This window comes from Polyodon spathula, chromosome 20 (assembly GCF_017654505.1).
Source record: "Polyodon spathula isolate WHYD16114869_AA chromosome 20, ASM1765450v1, whole genome shotgun sequence".
Classification (NCBI taxonomy): domain Eukaryota; kingdom Metazoa; phylum Chordata; class Actinopteri; order Acipenseriformes; family Polyodontidae; genus Polyodon; species Polyodon spathula.
The window spans coordinates 20,069,917-20,089,888 of record NC_054553.1 but is presented as its reverse complement, the minus strand read 5'-3'; the positions used below and the strand labels follow the sequence as shown (position 1 = coordinate 20,089,888).

Genomic DNA, 19,972 nt, shown 5'->3' with positions numbered 1-19,972 from the left:
AAAAGATTGGACATGTTAAGCTGTTTTAAATTGACATGGTAATAGAGAGAGGTAATAGATAGATGGTAATAGATAGATGTAATAGATAGATGGTAATATATAGAGGTAATAGATAGATGTAATAGATAGATGGTAATATATAGAGGTAATAGATAGATGGAAATAGATAGATGTAATAGATAGAGGTAATAGATCAATGGTAATAGATAGGTGTAAGCCTCGTTCTATGGCACCCCATCTTGACATTGTGGAGCCAGTTTTCCTCCATCGACTTGTCCAGCCTTGACTGATGCCTGGTTTCTGTTGGCGATTACTGCTGTCAGGTTAGTCTTTTTAGTGTGTATAGTGAAAAACATCACTCATATCTCACTCATGCACACCTACTCGTGACAGCCAGCATTCCACTTCAGGCAATGTTCTTGCAACAGTGGCATTGCAGCAATGTACGCTGTCAGTGTGTAGTTAGCTGCTGCAATTTAAACTAACCCCTTTTATTAAAGTAACAGAAAAGTCTCAGGTCGAGGGGGATTTAGACGTGTTCTGGGTGTCTTTCGTATAAGATTAAGAAAACAAGGAATTAACCTCTTCAATTTGTATTGTTTTCAGCTAGCCAAATGCTTGACAGCATTACTATCTGTATATATGACCCTCTTGTCTGGGTACTGTACTTTCCAGCAATGTCAACCACGAGTGCCCCTGTTGCAGATAGCTCTGTAAACCCAAAGGGATACCAATAAAGAAACCAGACACAGAGCTGATAACTGCCTAGAGCATTTAAAACATATCTAAAAAGAAAAAAAAAAAACTAATTAGATTGTACAGAGCTGCAGCTCTTCAAGGTACTGTCCTCATTTTTGGAAAGGGACTAAAATCCTAATTTGTTAAGTTAAAATGAGAAAGAACAAAAATAAATGCTTTACAACCAACAGCCCAAGTGTATAAAACTTTGCATCATCGATATGTGTTACTGTACAAGAAGTGATTGAACAGACTTCATCGATATGTGTTACTGTACAAGAAGTGATTGAACAGACTTCATCGATATGTGTTACTGTACAAGAAGTGATTGAACAGACTTCATCGATATGTGTTACTGTACAAGAAGTGATTGAACAGACTTCATCGATATGTGTTACTGTACAAGAAGTGATTGAACAGACTTCATCGATATGTGTTACTGTACAAGAAGTGATTGAACAGACTTCATCGATATGTGTTACTGTACTAGAAGTGATTGAACAGACTTCATCGATATGTGTTACTGTACTAGAAGTGATTGAACAGACTGTGAATGTACTGTTGTGCAATAGATACAATGATTGTTTCTTTGGTGATGGGTGACAGGGTGACCTTCTGTATCTTTTCATGGTAGTCGGGGACACCCGAGTAGATGAGTTAAGGAGTCTTGGGAACCTCAGGAATGGAATAAGTCTTCATGCCTAGGAGATAAGTTCATAGGGGCTGGGAAAATCAATTGCACCCATTTCTGGGAAAGTTAAATAAACCAGTTTCAAATTTCAAAAAACAAAGTGTTCAAAGCTTACTGATGTTGAGTAAATATCTAATAATAAAGCTGTGTACTAATCATGCATGCATATTTATGTACACAACCTAACTTCATGTGAGGAAAGGATGGAACATGTTTTTATTTTAAATTTTTAGTATTTTTTTGCCTCCATTATTCTAAGGCAATCTGTCAGCAAATGTTCTTAATGCTGGAAGAGTTAACTAACTCCTGCACCTCTTAAATACTCCAATTGTGTGTGAGTGTGAATGTGCTGGGTTTGTAGGTAGGGAAGGAATACTTTGAACCCTCTGTATCTGCATCATACATTTCTGTTTATTATCCCATTATATAGAAATTCCACCTTGCTCTGGTTTGTTCAGAGATAGCTCTAAATGATGACTAAGAATACATTTCATGGCATAATAAACCTATACAATTGTAAATATTATATATGATAATTCAGAAGGTATTCATCATTCCTTTAACCAAGCCAGGGTTTTCACCTACATTGATTATGTTTATGTTACTCTTGTTAGTTTTTTATTTACAGTACAGGCTTCATACTCTACAGAATACATTAAGCGGTCATCCTGTATAGTATCTTTCCTTTAGTAGTCCACAGTCTTTTCTATACAATTGGGTGAGTTTTTTATTTAGTTCCTAGATGTAAAACAGATTTTTGGACAGGTTGTTTGCATAGATTTTGCCAGTTTATTACAGATTATGCTGTACCTGGATGTTAAAGATTCTTTGATTTTTAAGAGTCTAGACAGCTTGTTGCCAATGCTACAGTATAGGCTGACTATTGCTGCTGTTGGTGTTATTTTGTGTTGTTTCTGGTTGTATTAAATGTATGCTGTGTTCAGGGATGTTCAGGTACATACAGTGCCTTTATAGCTGTCAGTTTGAAATGCATGGAAAATAAAACACAGTGCATTGTGAACCATTGACATAGTCGGATTCTACCATTAGTGGTGCAGGTATGCTGGTTTCTTCAACCCATCCAGATCAGCTCATTCACTTCCCTAAATAGTCCTGACAGCTGTGAGGGAGAACTGCAAGCAGTCATTCCCCTGTAAACAGAATTAAAAATAGCTCCTGATTGCCCAGCTGTATTCCATTTCCAAGTGTTTGAACTGTTTTGTGTCCTGAACTGTCCCTATTGGCATTCCTCTGTTGTCTGTCTGTCTGCCTGCAGTTCTTTGCATGGATATGGATTATGGAAACTATAATAAGATCCAAAATGGAAAATTACCTATATGGTAACAGTATCCTGGGAGACAGTCAACATGGTTTTAGGAAATGGAGATCGTGTCTAACTAACCTGCTTGATTCTTTTGAGGATGCAACATCAACACTGGATAATTGCAAAGCATAAGACATGGTTTATTTACATTTCCAGAAAGCTTTTGACAAAGTCCTGCATAAAAGATGAATTCTCAAACTGAACACAGTAAGGATTCAAGGAAATGCATGCACATGGATTAGGGAGTGGTTAACATGTAGAAAACAGAAAGTACTGATTAGAGGAGAAACCTCAAAATGGAGTGAGGTAACCAGTGGAGTACCACAGGTATTAGATCCTCTGCTATTCCTGATATACATTAATGACTTAGATCAATGGTTCCCAACCCTGGTCCTGGGGACCCCCTGTGTCTGCTGGTTTTCTTTCCAACTGAGCTCTCAATTACTTAACTAGACCTTTAACTGAACTGATAATTTGCTTAAATTAGACCTTTTTATTTGCTTTCAGCTGTTAAACAGTTGCAGATTTCAAGTTAGCTGTAACATTTTATAAGCAACTTGAACTCTACAACTGTTGAGGAGCTGGGAACAATTAAAAAGGTCTAATTAAGCAAATTATCAGTTCAGTTAAGGGTCTCGTTAAGTAATTGAGACCTCAGTTGGAATGAAAACCAGCAGACACAGGGGATCCCCAGGACCCGGGTTGGGAAGTGCTAACTTAGATTCTGGTATAGTAAGCAAACTTGTAAATTTGCAGACGACACAAAAATAGGAGGAGTGGCAAACACTGTTGCAGCACAAAGGTCATTCAAAATGATCTAGACAGCATTCACAACTGGTCAGAGACATGGCAAATGATATTTAATATAGAAAATTGTAAGGTACTGCATGCAGGCAATAAAAACGTACATTATAAATACCATATGGAAGATACTGTTACAATGCATTAATAAGACCTCTAGAATGCTGTGTTCAGTTCTGGTCACCTTGCTACAACAAGGATATTGCTATTATAGAAAGAGTGCAAAGAGCAACCAGAATTATTCTAGGTTTAAAAGGCATGTCATATGCAGACAGGCTAAAAGAATTGAACACAGACTAGCATTCAGAATTCTAAAAGGTATTGGTAATGTCTACCAAAGAGACTTTTTGACCTGAAAAAATGGCCATTCAGAACAGAAAATAGTAGGCACTTTTGTACGCAGAGAATTGTGGGAGTCTGGAACCAACTCCCCAGTAATGTTGTTGAAGCTGACACCCTGGGATCCTTCAAGAAGCTGCTTGATGAGATTCTGGGCTCAATAAGCTTCTAACAAACAAACGAGCAAGATAGGCCAAATGGCCTCTCATTTGTAAACTTTCTTATGTTCTTAATGATGCAGCTGCTGATGCTTTTGGGTTGCAGTGCTGCGCCAAACACTGCATAAGATTTAAGAAAGTTTTTTTTTTTTTTTTTTTTTTTTTTTTTTTCTGTCGCATGGAAGTCATAATGACTAAAAACCAGGGAGATCCAGGGGAAAACTTGGACAGTTGGTAATGGTATTGCGAACAGTGACAACCAAGGCTTTAAATCTGTTGTCTTGCCTTTTTAGTTTTACATACAGTAGCAACATTGTCACTGATCTCCTTGTCATTGTGCCCAAGATCTTTGCTTGTTTTTGTTTTTCACTTCCTGTGGTCATCTCCATGGTTGACTGTGAAGAGTAGAGCTAACACAGGAAGGGAAAAATAAAGCAGTCTATTCAAAGCTGCATTGTGGGGTTACAGGACTCGAAAAAAAATTTGCAATAACAATTTTAAAGGTTGGTTATCACTCCTTTTACAGATTACCTGCTTGGGTTAGCAGTTCTGTTATTTCAATTTGTATAACAACAGTAAATCAGAAACTCTTGATCCCAAGGTATGAAAAAAAAATAACATTCACCCACTGAAGAACATATCAGTTGGAGAAAATAAGTAGAGTCAAGGAGTCCAACAGGAGCCTCATGAGCTGTAATCTGTGAACGATATTGCTGGATAGACATGGAGTAAAAAAGCATCATGAATTCCTGTCCATAAAATCAAGAAAGCTGAAACATGAACTACAAAAGCTGAGCAGACAGGGAACGTGCTTGGGAGGGTTCCTCAATAACTCTATGGAGACGTGGGGCTGCAGGTGCTGAACGTGCTGCTAATACTGGGGAGCAACACCAAATAAAACACCAGAGGCCTAGGGTATTCAATCACCCAGGTGAACCAGTTGGGACCATTTTCATTTACATGATGGAGCTTTACTGTGGTTTATTTTTTCTCATTTTAATGTTTTAATGCTCCAATTTTTGTTACAATCCATTATATCTGCTGCTTTAATTACAGTATGGTCACTTTGCCCCATTGAGATGTAGTGACCTATAGAATTAGATCACTATCATATTGAGTTATCTATGGTGTGCACAATATTGCAGGATATCAACCTCTGGGTGTGCAGTTAAACAGCCCCCACGCATCCTGTCAGTCCTGTATCATGTGTAGGCTGTTAAATGAACACCCCCATCTGCAAGAGAGAGCATAGCTCATTCATGACCTGAACACCGCCATCTCCAAGAGAGAGCACACCTCAATCTTGACCTGAACACCGCCATCTCCAAGAGAGAGCACAGCTCAGTCCTGACCTGAACACCCCCATCTCCAAGAGAGAGCACACCTCAATCCTGACCTGAACACCGCCATCTCCAAGAGAGAGCACAGCTCAGTCCTGACCTGAACACCGCCATCTCCAAGAGAGAGCACAGCTCATTCATGACCTGAACACCGCCATCTCCAAGAGAGAGCACACCTCAATCCTGACCTGAACACCGCCATCTCCAAGAGAGAGCACAGCTCAGTCCTGACCTGAACACCGCCATCTCCAAGAGAGAGCACAGCTCAGTCCTGACCTGAACACCGCCATCTCCAAGAGAGAGCACAGCTCAGTCCTGACCTGAACACCGCCATCTCCAAGAGAGAGCACAGCTCAGTCCTGACCTGAACACCCCCATCTGCAAGAGAGAGCACAGCTCATTCATGACGTGAACACCCCCATCTGCAAGAGAGAGCACAGCTCAATCCTGACCTGAACACCGCCATCTCCAAGAGAGAGCACAGCTCAGTCCTGACCTGAACACCCCCATCTGCAAGAGAGAGCACACCCATCGGCAAGAGAGTGCCCACTCAGTCCTGACCTGAGCACCCCCATCTGCAAGAGAGAGCACACCTCAATCCTGACCTGAGCACAACTCAGTCCTGAAATGAGTACCCTCATCTGCCATTCCATCCTGGGCCTCTGTCAATCAGGGACTGACAATCTAGCTAAATTGTGCAATGGCCCACTGTGAGCTAGTTAAGACAACTATACTCATTGTCCATGTTACCAGAACAGCCTCATTCGAACCCTAAACTCCAGAGCTGAAAGAGGGCAACAAATTGCTGAAGCCTGCTGCACCCCCTGCAGTACTTTAGCACCTGACGTAATATTAATGTAGCAAAATTAATTCAAAGCAACATTTTACAGTATGTATGTCCTGGAAAACTTGATATACCACAATTTCACAACCATATAATGTTGCCTAGTATTACTATTATTAACACCAAACAATAATTTCTGGAAAATGAAAAACTTCAGTTTTCAGAAAATTGTATTTGGTTGGTAATAGCATGCAAGGACAAGTTATGAAAAGAAAATTAAATTTTCGGATATTACACTTTTCCAGGACATTCCTAATTTATGCGAAATGAACAGTATTACTTTGAGTGTTAAATGTGTCTGTCTTGTCTTCAATAGGTCCAGCAGAGCAACATGAGCAGTCATATGTACAGTTGCCCCTGTCTGCTATGGACTGTGGGTGGGCAAGAGGACCATAAAGCTGTTTCCACAGCACTTCCACAGTCACATACTATACAGGACCAGCTGCGCTCACCACAACATACCGTCACACAGGCAGGGGGCTGACAGTTGATGGATGAGCACCAGCCAAACAACAATAAATCACTCTTCCGGAGTAACGCATTTGATCCGAAGCATCATTAAATACAGCCGTGCAACAGAGCGCAGTGTGCAGCTACTCAGTGCTCTCAATTTATTCTTTGGTTTGTGACCAGCTGAATCAAAACCATGAGTGTGACAAAGCAGAGCTATTGAATGAAAGCAATCATATCCAACACCAGACACATAATAATATTGTCCTGTCTGTCTTTCACTGTTAAAGCCTCTAGCTATTTCGGTAGTCTAAATGTCATTGTTTAGAAGTTTCTTTTGGTATTTCTGCAAGCGTCCCCTAAGTCTTTATTGTAAAGTTGTGCCAACAATGCACTCTGAACAGAAGTAGTTTTGGATGTTTTTTAAATTCTACAGGAATTACAGTACATGTTTAATTCATCAGCTGAGTAGAAACTACTGTATGTGAGGCTGGATCTGATAGCTGAAGATATTTTCAAACGTTCTGTCGCACCTGGATATGTCCACCCATTATTGGATTAAGAGGATATTCACACAATGAACATGCATCATGATGTTTCAGTGAAGAACCCCACTCTTTATTGCATGATATGGTGATGTATTGTGTGTAGCTCCTCAGAAATAAACACTGGAAATAAAGGGTCATACTCGTATGTCAGTGGAGCAGAAATGGTGTCAGATATCACCAATGACACTAAAAATATTCAGACACTTATCCATGCAACATGTTTCATGACCCTAGCTTTCTACCATGCAGTATAGTTGAATTCAAATGTGTAAAGAGGAAAGTTTCCTGTCTCAGACTGTAGCCTGTCTTCTGTATACGTGGAGCTGTCACTTTGTGCTTCAGTGTGTTTTTCTGGCTAGTATTAATACACATTAAACACTATTTTTAAAGCTTTCAAACAATATATAACAAATTGCTACAATCACGTTATATTTTGATTCGATGATTCCTGGGCATAATACATTTTTTGATAGTTCACTTCAGCAGAAAGACCTGGTTGGCTTATCAGTTTGTTTTTTACATTCCTTCTAGGTAGTTTCATCTGCAGGCACACACGTTTCCTGATGAATGACGGACAACAGATATGCTCCTGCTATACTTACAGCAGCAGGAGGTTATAAATGTGACCCGCAAGTTCGACTGTAGCTCGACGCTCACAAATCTATTTAAAAAGAGTGGTTTAACGGGAATTGCTAAACTAGCTTAAATTCAGAGTTTAGGCTCAACTTAGGCTCCTGAACAGAGATGTACATTAGGAGGCCATCTTCTTATATTACTGTTTGTAAAACCATATAGGGCTCCTCACTTTTTAAAAGACTTCTTTCACCTAAGAAAAGAAAATTGCTTGAAGATTTTGTATATTTTCCTTTTGTAACTTGCACAGTAATTGCTGATTATTCTGAATACTAGACCTCCTCCCTGTTCTTTGTATTGATTTGTTTGTGTTGCTAACAATCACAATCCTGGGTTCTGTTTACACAGCTCTGAAGAGGTTAAGAGCTCTGAGGCCTGAGAGCTTGCACAAGCACAGGGTGGCTGAGAGGTTTACGGGACTGTGATTAACTGTGGAGGTTTATCACCTGGCTAAGTGCCTGTGGGCTGGCAGTCATGAATGTGTAGCACGGCTGGCCCTGAGAATGAAGACAGCTTCTCATCACCTGTTTTAGCCAAAGGTTGCACGACCTGCCTCAAACACTGAGTCAAAACCTAAATTGAGATCCTCTGTTGGCCTTTTTTATTTACGCAGTTGGAGTTGGTGGCAAAAAGCTAAATATGTGGTTCCCACAGGCCAAAACCATCTAGTAACTATGAGTGTCACTGTGGGTGATTTCTATTGCAGTGTCTGGAGAACCAAGGGAGACTGGTGGCCACAGTAGATTTTTCTCGGAACCCTAGCTGGTCACTTTGCACAAGCATCTCTCGTTGGTTGCAATAATGAACTAGGAATCCCATCTACTTTAACATGACAACAGACCTCTCTTTTGAGCAGAAGCACAGGGTTAACACAACGTTTCTTGGAAACTTTGGTCAGCTAAAACTTTGTAACTGTTTTTTGTACATGTTTAAGAATACATTGTGTGGCACCCTCTGGTGGATTTGCCACAGAATCTTGTTTCCCATGGTCCAGTGAATGTGAATGTATGTGGACAAGAAACTTTGTTAATCTTGTAGTTGCAAATGGCAGAACCTGGTTATTGGATAATCCTGACCTTTCACTCTGGGCCTCTCTCTATCAGTGACGCTAACCAAAGGGAGGTATTGTAAACTGGAGACCACCAAACTAATTTCTGTTGTGAGTTGGTTTGTTCTCTTTCCCCAAAATATTGCAAACTAAAAAGAGAATTCAACTGGGGACCTTTTGTGTCGCTGTTTGCATCCAGAAGTTTTTCTCAAGGTTTCAATGTGACATTCCAACAAGGTCACGGTTCCACCCCTTATCCCTTCTTCAAGCCAGGCTTCAGTACTGATTTTACGGGTAGTCTTCCAGACTGGAGAATAGCTTACAGGTTTTGGCTGAAGCTGAACATGTCTGCTCTGAATCTGCTCTGCTTTCAGGACCAAATATGTGTCACTGTTGCTTTAGCTGCGTTTGCTCACAATACAATTTCAAAACAGGGTTGGGCGTGGGAGAGCTTCTTTGTGGAAGTTAAAAGAAAAATAAATATCCCATAAGATGCTTTCAGCCCTCTCTGATTTTCGTGAAACTCCTTGTGTCACATATGAACATGGCATCCACTTACAAGCTTTGCTGTTTTTTAAAAAAAAATTTGTTTACAACAACAGGCAATAGAAAGGTATCAGATGGTGACTATTTCAGTACTATTTTAACTATTTAAGTCTACATTTGCAGCACTTCCCGTTTTGGTTTTGTACACTGGCCTGTTGAAACAGCAACCATACTGTACAGAAATATGAAGACAGGGGCTCTAGCTGGACTATTTCATTAGCCGTTATGTGATGGTCTTGGAGCTCATGAGCGATCAGTCAGTGGTTGAGAGGCTCAGGGCTGAATGGCAGAGGGGTGTTTAGTGTTTTGAGGTATGCAGTGAGGGGAAGCAGCAGCCAGGGCCAGAGTGCAGTAACTCACCTCTTCCCAGTGGAAACATCATGCTTTATAAAAGGATCTTTGACCCTCCTGTCTGGTATTTGCACATGACAAGCTAACGCCAGAGAGCCGCAGACACCCAGTCCTGTCTGGGTGAAGTTAAACCTTGCATACAACTATTAGGAATAGCACTGTCTAGCTAAACCAGCATCTCATCCAAGAGCAGTACTTCTGTCAGTCAGTTTATTTCAGCAGTTGCTCAGAAAACACATAGTGCCCCTTTGTTCCATTTTAGGTGTTTTTTTTCTTTCTTCGGATTAACCGAGGCTGATTAGATGTGAACTCTTGCTCTTCCTTCTACTGTAGTTCCACTTTCCTCTGTTTTTTTGTTTTTGTTTTTTTTAGCTCTGCTGCTTTGAAGCTAATGGCTGTTTTTACCCTTTGTGTATTTCAGAGCTGCTGGGCTCAACAAAGAGGCTGAATATCAACTACCAGGACTCCGATGGGTAAGTGTCTGGATGAAGTGGCTGGGACGCTGGCTCAGTGGGCTAATGCTTTAGCATTATGTGCCTTTCTTTCTGTAGGCCTTGGTTCGAATCTGGCTCCTCATGAAATGAGTTGGGATGACCAGGACTCAAGGCAGGCAGGATGTACAGGGGTGTTTAACTGAGGACTAGTATAAATTCCTTAATAGTGTAGATAGTGTTATAAAAATAATAAGGTGTTTTTCTGTAACCTGCCTTAGCTGCCATGCGGACCACGCACAAAATATGCAGGCCCAGTTTCTAAAGTAGAGCACAGCCAGTTTGTCCCAGTCCTTTTTTAAACACTTGAACCCAAAACAGATTATTATTATTATTATTATTATTATTAGTAGTAGTAGTAGTAGTAGTCGTAGTAGTCCTATTTAAGGCCCGTTTGCCGGGACTACACCAACTGACCAAAGACAGCTGGAAAAAAATTCAAATTAGCACCCTTGGGGGTGCTAAAAAGGACAGACCTTAACTAGTAGTAGTAGTAGTAGTAGTACTAATAGTAGTGGTATCATTGCAATACCAGAAAATGTTTCTAAAAGTAGAAACAAGTAAAGGGTAAACAATGTAGAAACCTGTCTAATCCAGACTGATCAAGTTCATGCAATAGTGTAATACATTAACAAACACTAGTTACTGTTGCAGGGAAAATTGATGTCCTGGTTCATTTCCTTCCCAACCATTTGCTTTTTGGTTTGTATTTGAAGGAAATGCTTTGCTCACCTTGAAGCATTCAGTTTGATCACATGTAAAGCATTGTATTTGTTTGATTTATCTCATTTCACTCCCCTGACATGAGCACAGGTTCAGGTGTGTCAGACTGTAATATAGTTTTGTTATACAGAATGATCTTCATAGAATTATTTAAACATAATGAGGCAGACTTCCGAAGGTGTGTGTGAGGGCTTTCTTATGGGTGCATTAAAACAACACATACTGAAACTTGACTAGAAGCTACTATTAGTATTAGTCATGTACATACCTGTATACATACTCATACGTATAGAATCACCCACATACAATCAATAAATACTCGCTAATGCAGGCCTGCTATACAGAATATGGTTTCCTGGGCAGTCTAAGGCTACAGTTGGGGTTGATGGCATTTGAATGCAAAGGGATTTTTCTTGTCTCTGCTAAGCAATTGATATTGAACCCTTGGTAACCCATTTAAGGTAAGGGTTTGGGAGGCGAGTTACAGCACACATGTTTCTTTAATAACCGCCCACGAGTACTGGACCATTGAAGGACTGTGACTCAGTCTGTCTCCAGGAAAGGGCAGCTTCTTTCAGTGTTCCCATACAGGGGATTGGGATCCAAGCAGCCTGTCATCACTGCAGCGGCAGTCCTCAGGGAGGGGACTTGTTTTCAGGAAGCATCTGCTACAGTAAAGTACAGAAAACAAAAACAAGCAGCCCGATAGCTAGCCAGCAGCCGGCTCTGTCAGGGTTTTTCTGGTGGTTATAATGTACATGGTCTGAATAAAAAACTATTCTGTTCATTACAATGTTGCTTGAAAAAAAAACACAGTGAAGTGCCTGCCATACCATTGTCAATGGAGTGCAAGTAATAAAAATCTGTAGGAAATACCGTTACCCAGAATGGCCCGTAATGGGAGTCCCCGGGCACAGCAAATATTCTTCCAGAATTCAAATTAATATTGAAATATTCGTAATGTTTTAGTTAGCCGAGAAATGTGCAATTAGTATCATGCTACTGTAAAGCAATCTCTCAGGAGTAAAATGGTACCGAAATTAAAACCAGGGGAGAGGAAACAGTGAGAATATGTGTTATTTATTTTATACATCATTTATGCATTTGTTCCCATTGCATGATATCTTTTTTATACAGCTATTTATACATTGTGGAATGAATATGAACATGGTCATTTTTGGCTCTGAATACATTCCATGTAGTATTTGTCCTAATTTTCAAGTGCTTGTCCCAGAACTAGCTTAAACATTAGTAATTCATCCATCTTGGAGACAGGACAACGTGTCTGCCTGTCAAAGCTATTGTCTTTCTCATTGTAGCTAGAATTGAATGCCCAACTGCAATTCCACCTTAACACATCACAGGACACATGTCCGGGGTGACACTGTCCACTCAACAGACCCACCACTCAGCAGGGTAACGTTAAAAATGAGCCACAACTGCCACCAGTAATATCAACTGTGGTGATGGGTCATTTATTATTAAAGAAAACATGAATTAGTGTGTCTATACATATATATATATATATATATATATATATATATATATATATATATATATATATTATACCAGCTGTCTGCTTTGAAATGTAACGGTTGATGCTGACAAATGAAGTTTGCCTGTGAATGAAATCAATTTCAGTTTCCCATGCAGGCTCCCAAATCTAAAGCAGTAAACGTGGTCCTTTATTCAATGTTGTAGATGGGGATGGGGCAGGCTAGTAATTGGATCTAAGTTTTAAATATTGGTTAGGCAGCACTGTGAAGGGTCTTTTTCCCTTAATCCCTTTCAACCAGGTCTGCTCTGTGTGGAATATGAATGCTGACTTGAGGACTTTACTGTCTGATTATCAATTAGGGTGTAGCTAGTTACTGTTTTGTCTCTTTTTTTTTCAGTCGTTCTATTTTTTTAGGCTAAAATCCGACATCTCATTTCCAAGCATGTGTCGAGAGTTACACACAGATCTGTGCAGGAAATAATGTTCCTTTACTTGAGCACAAAAACTTAAACTAAACCAAGCAGCTTTAAAAAAAAAACCATTTTATTCCTTCCCTAAGTTGCTTCAAAACGGTACAATAACATTTCCACAAGGGCTTGTTGAAATATTTGTTCTCTGTCATGTGAATCTTCGTTATCGTCCATCTCTGTGACCATAAAGGGGTAAAACACATTGGCCCTCTGTAGATTCACGCCAAGAGATTCAATAAAGAGGACATGATACTTACATTGTATCTACTTCCAGAGCTAAATAGTGTAAATGTATTTATTTGTTTATAAGGCCAATGTGTCAGTATTTGCGGTGACTTAAGAAAAAGTGGTACTCTGCAGCAAGAACCATCACAGGCGGTACTACGGACAAGACTGAGATGCTACGGTGCTTGATGCTTTTATTAAATAACAAAAATAAAAGGTTTAAACAAAACACAAAAGCAAACGGCACGTTGGCCAAACAAATAAAGAATAATAACAAACAAGTATCGTGCTGGTTTAAAGCTCTCTCTCTCTCTCTCTCTCTCTCTCTCTCTCTCTCTCTCTCTCTCTCTCTCTCTCTCTCTCTCTCTCCCCCCCTCTGTTCTCCACTCTAAACACTCTCCTCCATGCAGCCAAAGTGCAGATAATTTATATTTGTGACCGAGGGACTAACTAGCTATCAATTATTATATTATCCCTCAGTTACATTCTGCACGGATTTATTAAGTCTGCGTAACTGTCATCCAGTTAAGTAGTCAGCAGCTGACAGTCACACATTGTCGCAAGGTAATTAAAATACAAAACAATAACAAATATTGACGACGACGTTTCATCTGCGCCGCAAATAATAACAATGCACATTGCTGGTCATATTTACATAAATCATAATACAATAATAATAAACAAATCAATACAAAGAGGCTGGACACTCCGCCACACTGAGATTGATATGATAAATATGTTTCTCTGTCCATCGCTCAGCTAGTCCACCTTCCCAACCTGGCGTGTAACCTCAAAGGGTCCTTGCCACTTAGCCAAGAGTTTCGACTCAGAACTGGGTAATAACAGAAGTACCTTATCCCCCGGCTGAAATGTGCGCAACCGGGCTCCTCGGTTATATTGTGTCTCCTGTCTGTGCTGTGCCTGCTGCAAATTGTCAAGCGCCCATTTCCCAACAGACTCAAGACGCTTGCGCAGGTCCAACACATACCGGACGGTATTGGTCGAATTGTCCTGCTGCTCCTCCCACATCTCTCTGACCAGATCGAGCACGCCCCGGGGTCTCCGCCCATACAACAGCTCGAATGGTGAAAACCCCGTGGAAGCCTGGGGAACCTCTCTGATCGCAAAGAGAAGGGGAGGAATCAGCTGGTCCCAGTAACGCACATCACTACGAATAAACCTGCACTACATGTTCTTAATGGTCTTATTAACGCGTTCCACCAAACCGTCGGTCTGAGGATGAAACACCGAGGTCCTAATGGTCTTAATTCCCAAAAGCTTACATGTTCCGCGGATTAGCCGGGACATAAAATTGGTGCCTTGATCAGTTAGTATCTCCTTGGGAATCCCCACCCGGAGAAAACCTTAACAAGCTCGTTGGCAACAGACTTAGCGGACACAGATCGGAGGGTAATAGCCTCTGGATAACGCGTAGCGTAATCCAGAATGACAAGTAGGTGGATGTATCCTGCCGCGCTTCTCTCTAATGGCTCAACTTTGTCCATCCCAATACACACAAAAGGAGCTTCCACTAGGGGCAGAGGCACCAGTGGGGCTCGTGGAACGGCTCTAGGGCTGGCCTTTTGACATTCCCCACAACGCTCACAAAACCGCTTGACATCGCCATCCAGCCCCAGCCAGAAGAACCGTGACACAAGCCTTGCTTTAGTTTTGTCCCTTCCCAAATGACCAGACAGGGGAATAGCGTGAGCCAGCTGCAACAAATCCTCCTTAAAGGGCTGAGGAATGAGCAACTGATGACGCACTTCACCGGTCTGGGGTAATTTATCAACACGGTACAGCAGGTCTCGATCAATTTCAAAGTGGGGGTACGTGGTGGCACGTCTGGGCTCGACCACCCGACCATTAACTATTGCTGCTTGGTCAAAGAGCCTGCCCAGCACGTCGTCACGCCCTTGCTCGAGTCGGAAGTCACTGGAGCGAGCTAAGAAATCAGCTCCCATGGCTTCCAACTCGGGGGTCAGGTCGATCCCGAGCAGAGGCAGCCGAGCCAGACCCCTGCACTGGCTCCGCGACCTCCCCCCCGGACTATTCACCAACCGCACCCACCTGAAACTTCTCCGACTCCCTCCATTGCCAGCCCTCATTCTTAGCGATCCGACGCTCCCGTTTAGTTTTACGGGGTTTAAATTTATGGCAAAACCATTCTGGATCGCGAAAGGGAAAAATCTCTATAATTACTTCCTCTTTCTTAGCCAATAAAGAGGACGGGGCTGTCAGGGCAGCCAACCAATCTTTAAACTGCTCACAGTCCCGTCCCAGAACTACTGGTACCGGCAATCGAGGACATAATCCTACCTGCACCTGCGTCACCTGCTGGCCAATAGTCATACACACATTGATCTTGGGATAGGAGCGGACCTCGCCATGAATACGTTTAATATGCACCCGTTCCAATACACGTTTATGCCCCGGTGAGATTAGGCTCTCCTGTACTAGAGACTGACCACACTCTGAATCCAGGAGAGCCTGGGTTTTTGTACCATCCACTGTCACAGGAATAACAACCCGTGTGCTGAAGTGACTGAGGTAATTGAACGCGCCTACCTGGTCGGCTGAGGTCACACTCCATCATGGGGCAGTCCCTGGCGAGGTGGCCCACCTCCCTGCACGTCCAACACCTCGGTGGGCTAGTTTCTTTCCACAAAGTTTTGGCAAAAGGGGGAAACACTGGGGCTCGTCGATAAGGTGTCCGCGCGAGACCCCGGTCCGACACTGCAGCAGCCTGTGGGTATCCCCACCCTGCCCCAGTCCCCAGGCCGGGAGCCCCCGCCGCAAACTGCTCCTCCTGGAATTTCTTACTGTAGCCCTCCATTGTGGCCCCCACTCGATTCAGGATGGCTGCCTTCAGCAGAGGGTAATCCAGCATGTGCTCCGGGGACAGCATCCTCGCAGCTGCTTGAGCCTCCCCGATGAGTTGGGGCAACAAACAGCTAGCCCACTGGACTTGGGGCCACCCGGCCGAGATTGCCATGGCCTCGAACACCTCCAAGTAGGCGTCAGGTCGATCCTCGGCCGTCATTTTGGTGGGTCTCTGTAGGGAGTGGTCTGGAGCTGCGGGTCTAGCCGCCCCCTGCATTGCCGCGGTGAGCGTCTGTCGCAGGAGGTCCATCATTGCGGTAACTGGGTGGCATCCATCGCTAGTCTGCTCCTTCTGTAGCTGCACTGCTTGGGGCAGTGCCAGTGAATCCCACTGCTAACACCACGTGTGGAAGGGTGGTGGGTAATTCACTGACACAGGAGACAGACAGGTGGATTTGGCAACACCGAACAGTTGCCCAGTTTTATTTTCGGGGTGCTGTTTTTATGTTTATCCTGCAGATGGCGCTGTGGGTCCGTGGTCTGATTTACCAACAATGGTAAACAGAACCACGGGCATACCAAGAGATGGTACACAATACCAGCGCTCTTGCAGGTGCTCAAAGAAATAATAATGAAAACAGAAGGCAAAAATAACAAGGGAAAAAATAACACAATAATAAAACTACAAACAAAAGGTGCTGCATTCTGCAGCAATATCCCGGTCTCCGCTGCCCGTGCGACCCGGATCTCCGTCCTACGCTGTCGGCTACTTAGCCTGCTCTGTTATACTTTTAAGGGGTCTGCCCAAGGATTCCCCGCCCTCACTGTCTCGCTGTGACATTTTCTTGTCTTTTTCTCTCCCGGCTGGTTCTCGGTCCGCAACCAGCGTTTCCGCACTCTCAGCACATCTATAAGGGCAGACCTGAGGAAACAGCAGAGCATTACTTTGTAGGACCAACAATCTCCCAAGACTCACCTCTCAGCCATTCAGAGAGGGGGAAAGTCCACACACCCGCTTTCCCACCTCCCCGTGTCACTGCCATGACTCACAGGCTGTTGTTGGATGACTGCCTCCCTCTTCCTGCAGCCCTGTGAACGCGCCAGCAGAGTCAGCACAGATCTCTCCCTGCTACAGTGACATACACCCCCTTTATTGTTATTACAAAGCTTTCAGTAACAAGAAAAAGCAGATCATGTAGAAATATACTAGCAACAGACAGCCAGCCTCCATACATCCTAGATTATGATACTATCAACAACTGGTGCTAAAGAATCCCCTTAGCAAGTTTTATGACAATTGGATAAGTGGTTCTCTAAATACAGTAAAAATGTAACTGTGACATATGGACAAATGTGTGGCCCCCTGCTCCACTAAATCCCTGTTGCTGGGAATATGTATTCCTATCGGTGGAAAGTAAATCAATTCCCTGTCCTACACATAGACTATGCTGGACCCAGACCTCTTTCACAGAAAAGCAGTGGAATATAGGACACTTACAATGATGCCAGGGTGCTGCTCAGCCTCTGTGCACTTCCATTGAACCCTGTGCCAGTGTGTGAGTTACAGAGCGCTCCTATTCACAGACTCCTTTCACAGCCTGCAGTCCTGACCACCGAAAGAGAGGTCTATAAAAACCTCTGTTCTGCAAACAGTGAGCTCTTTCATCAAGCAGAGAGGACCCTCTCTCAATACGGCAGCCTGAGACCTGCCAAGAGCAAGCTGCTGAGTGAAAGGGGAGCAGACAGAAGGGGCTTGTACAGGCTGTATCCAAACTCCATGAGTCGGTACACAGCTACTGCTTCCTGGGAGAGCACAGCTATGGCCAAAAGTTTTGCAACACCTAGAGTTTTAAGATTAAGACTTAGTTTATATATATATATATATATATATATATATATATATATATATATATATATATATATATAGATAGATAGATAGATAGATAGATAGATAGATAGATAGATAGATAGATAGATAGATAGATAGATAGATAGATATAGATAGATATAGATATAGATATATATATACATTGCCTTGCAAAAGTATTCAGATCCCTGACCAATTCTCTCATATTATTGAATTACAAATGGTACATTGAAATTTCGTTCTGTTCAATATTTTATTTTAAAACACTTAAACTCAAAATCAATTATTGTAAGGTGACATTGGTTTTATGTTGGGAAATATTTTTATGAAAAATAAAAAACTGAAATATCTTGCTTGCATAAGTATTCAACGCCCACATATTAATATTTGGTAGAGCCACCTTTCGCTGCAATAACAGCTTTAAGTCTTTTGGGGTAAGTATGTACCAGCTTTGCACACAGTGTCGGAGTGATTTTGGCCTATTCTTCTTGGCAGATTTGCTCCAGGTTGTTCAGGTTGGTTGGACGACACTTGTGGACTGCAATTTTCAAATAGTGCCACAGATTCTCAGTGGGATTGAGATCAGGACTTTGACTGGGCCACTGTAGGACAATCACCTTTTTGTTCTTGAGCCACTCCAATGTTGCTTTGGCCTTGTGCTGGGGATCATTGTCCTGCTGAAAGGTGAATTTCCTCTCAAGCTTCAATTTTTTAGTGGACTGAAGCAGGTTCTCTTGCAGTATTTTCCTATATTTTGCTCCATCCATTCTTCCTTCAGTTGTAACAAGATGCCCAGGTTTGCACCACACATAGCGCTTTGAGTTTTGGCCAAAAAGCTCTATCTTGGTCTCATCTGACCACAAAACCTTTTCCCACATCGCAGCTGGGTCACTCTCATGCTTTCTGGCAAACTCCAGACGTGCTTTCAGATGGTACTTTTTGAGTAACGGCTTCTTTCTTGCCACCCTCCCATACAGGCCAGTGTTATGCAGAGCTCTTGATATGGTTGACTGGTGCACCATTACTCCACTCCCAGCCACTGAACTCTGTAGCTCCTTCAAAGTGATTGTTGGCCTCTCTGTGGCTTCTCTTACAAGTCTTCTTGTTTGAGTGCTGAGGTTTGAGGGTGGTGTGATGCAGCTTCCACGTCCAGATTATTGATCCAACTGTGCTCACTGGGATGTCCAAACACTTGGAAATAATTTTGTACCCTTTCCCTAATCTATGCATTTGTATTACTTTATCTCTAACTTCTGTAAAATGCTGTTTGGTCTTCATTTTCCTTCAGATTCACAGCATTATCAATGATTTTTCAACAGTGAGGTTTTCATCCAGAAAATATGACAGCAACTTTAATGGTTCACAGGTGGAGGCTAATGGTAAGGTAATTGTGCCCTCGTTAGGGCAATTTCTTTCATCGGTGCAAACTGGGAGCTTCCACAGCACAGGGGTTGAATACTTATGCAAGCAAGATATTTCAGTTTTTTATTTTTCTTAAAAATATTTCCCAACATAAAACCAATGTCACCTTACAGTAATTGATTCTGAGTTTCAGTGTTTAAAAATAAAATATCAAACAGAACGAAATTTCAATGTATCATTTGTAATTCAGTAATATGAGAGAATTGGTCAAGGGTCTGAATACTTTTGCAAGGCACTGTATATGTGTGTGTGTGTGAACATAATTTAGATATTTTATTTAACATCATGTAATCAAAGAAACTAAAAAATCATATCGGAAAAGTCTACCGGAAGCCATAATAATAGTACAGTATTTAATGTTTAATGTAAGATTTCGATATGTCACATTTTTGCATTTTGTCAGTTTTTCAAAAGTATATGGAAAAACTATAAGCGATATGTAATTCAATATGTTAACATAACATTATCCAGTAGGTTTCATTCGACGTTATGAAGCAAAATTCATTTCCTATAGGGTGATGCAAAACCTTTGGCCTTATCTGTACAGTAGGAAAGAAGATTGTTGAAGCCAAAACATCGAGAGGACTGGGAGAAGCCAGCAGGTTAATTCACTGGCCTCTCATGCCTCTCACTTCTGGAGAC

General features: G+C 42.0%; 1 protein-coding gene across 1 annotated transcript in view; it reads left to right on the top strand.

The window, feature by feature from the left end:
• LOC121295735 (caskin-2-like) overlaps positions 1-19,972 on the top strand; it is a 118,264-nt gene that overhangs the window by 45,270 nt on the left and 53,022 nt on the right. Inside the window, 1 exon segment of the mRNA XM_041220734.1 lies at positions 10,233-10,284. Coding sequence (XP_041076668.1) covers positions 10,233-10,284 — 52 coding nt within the window.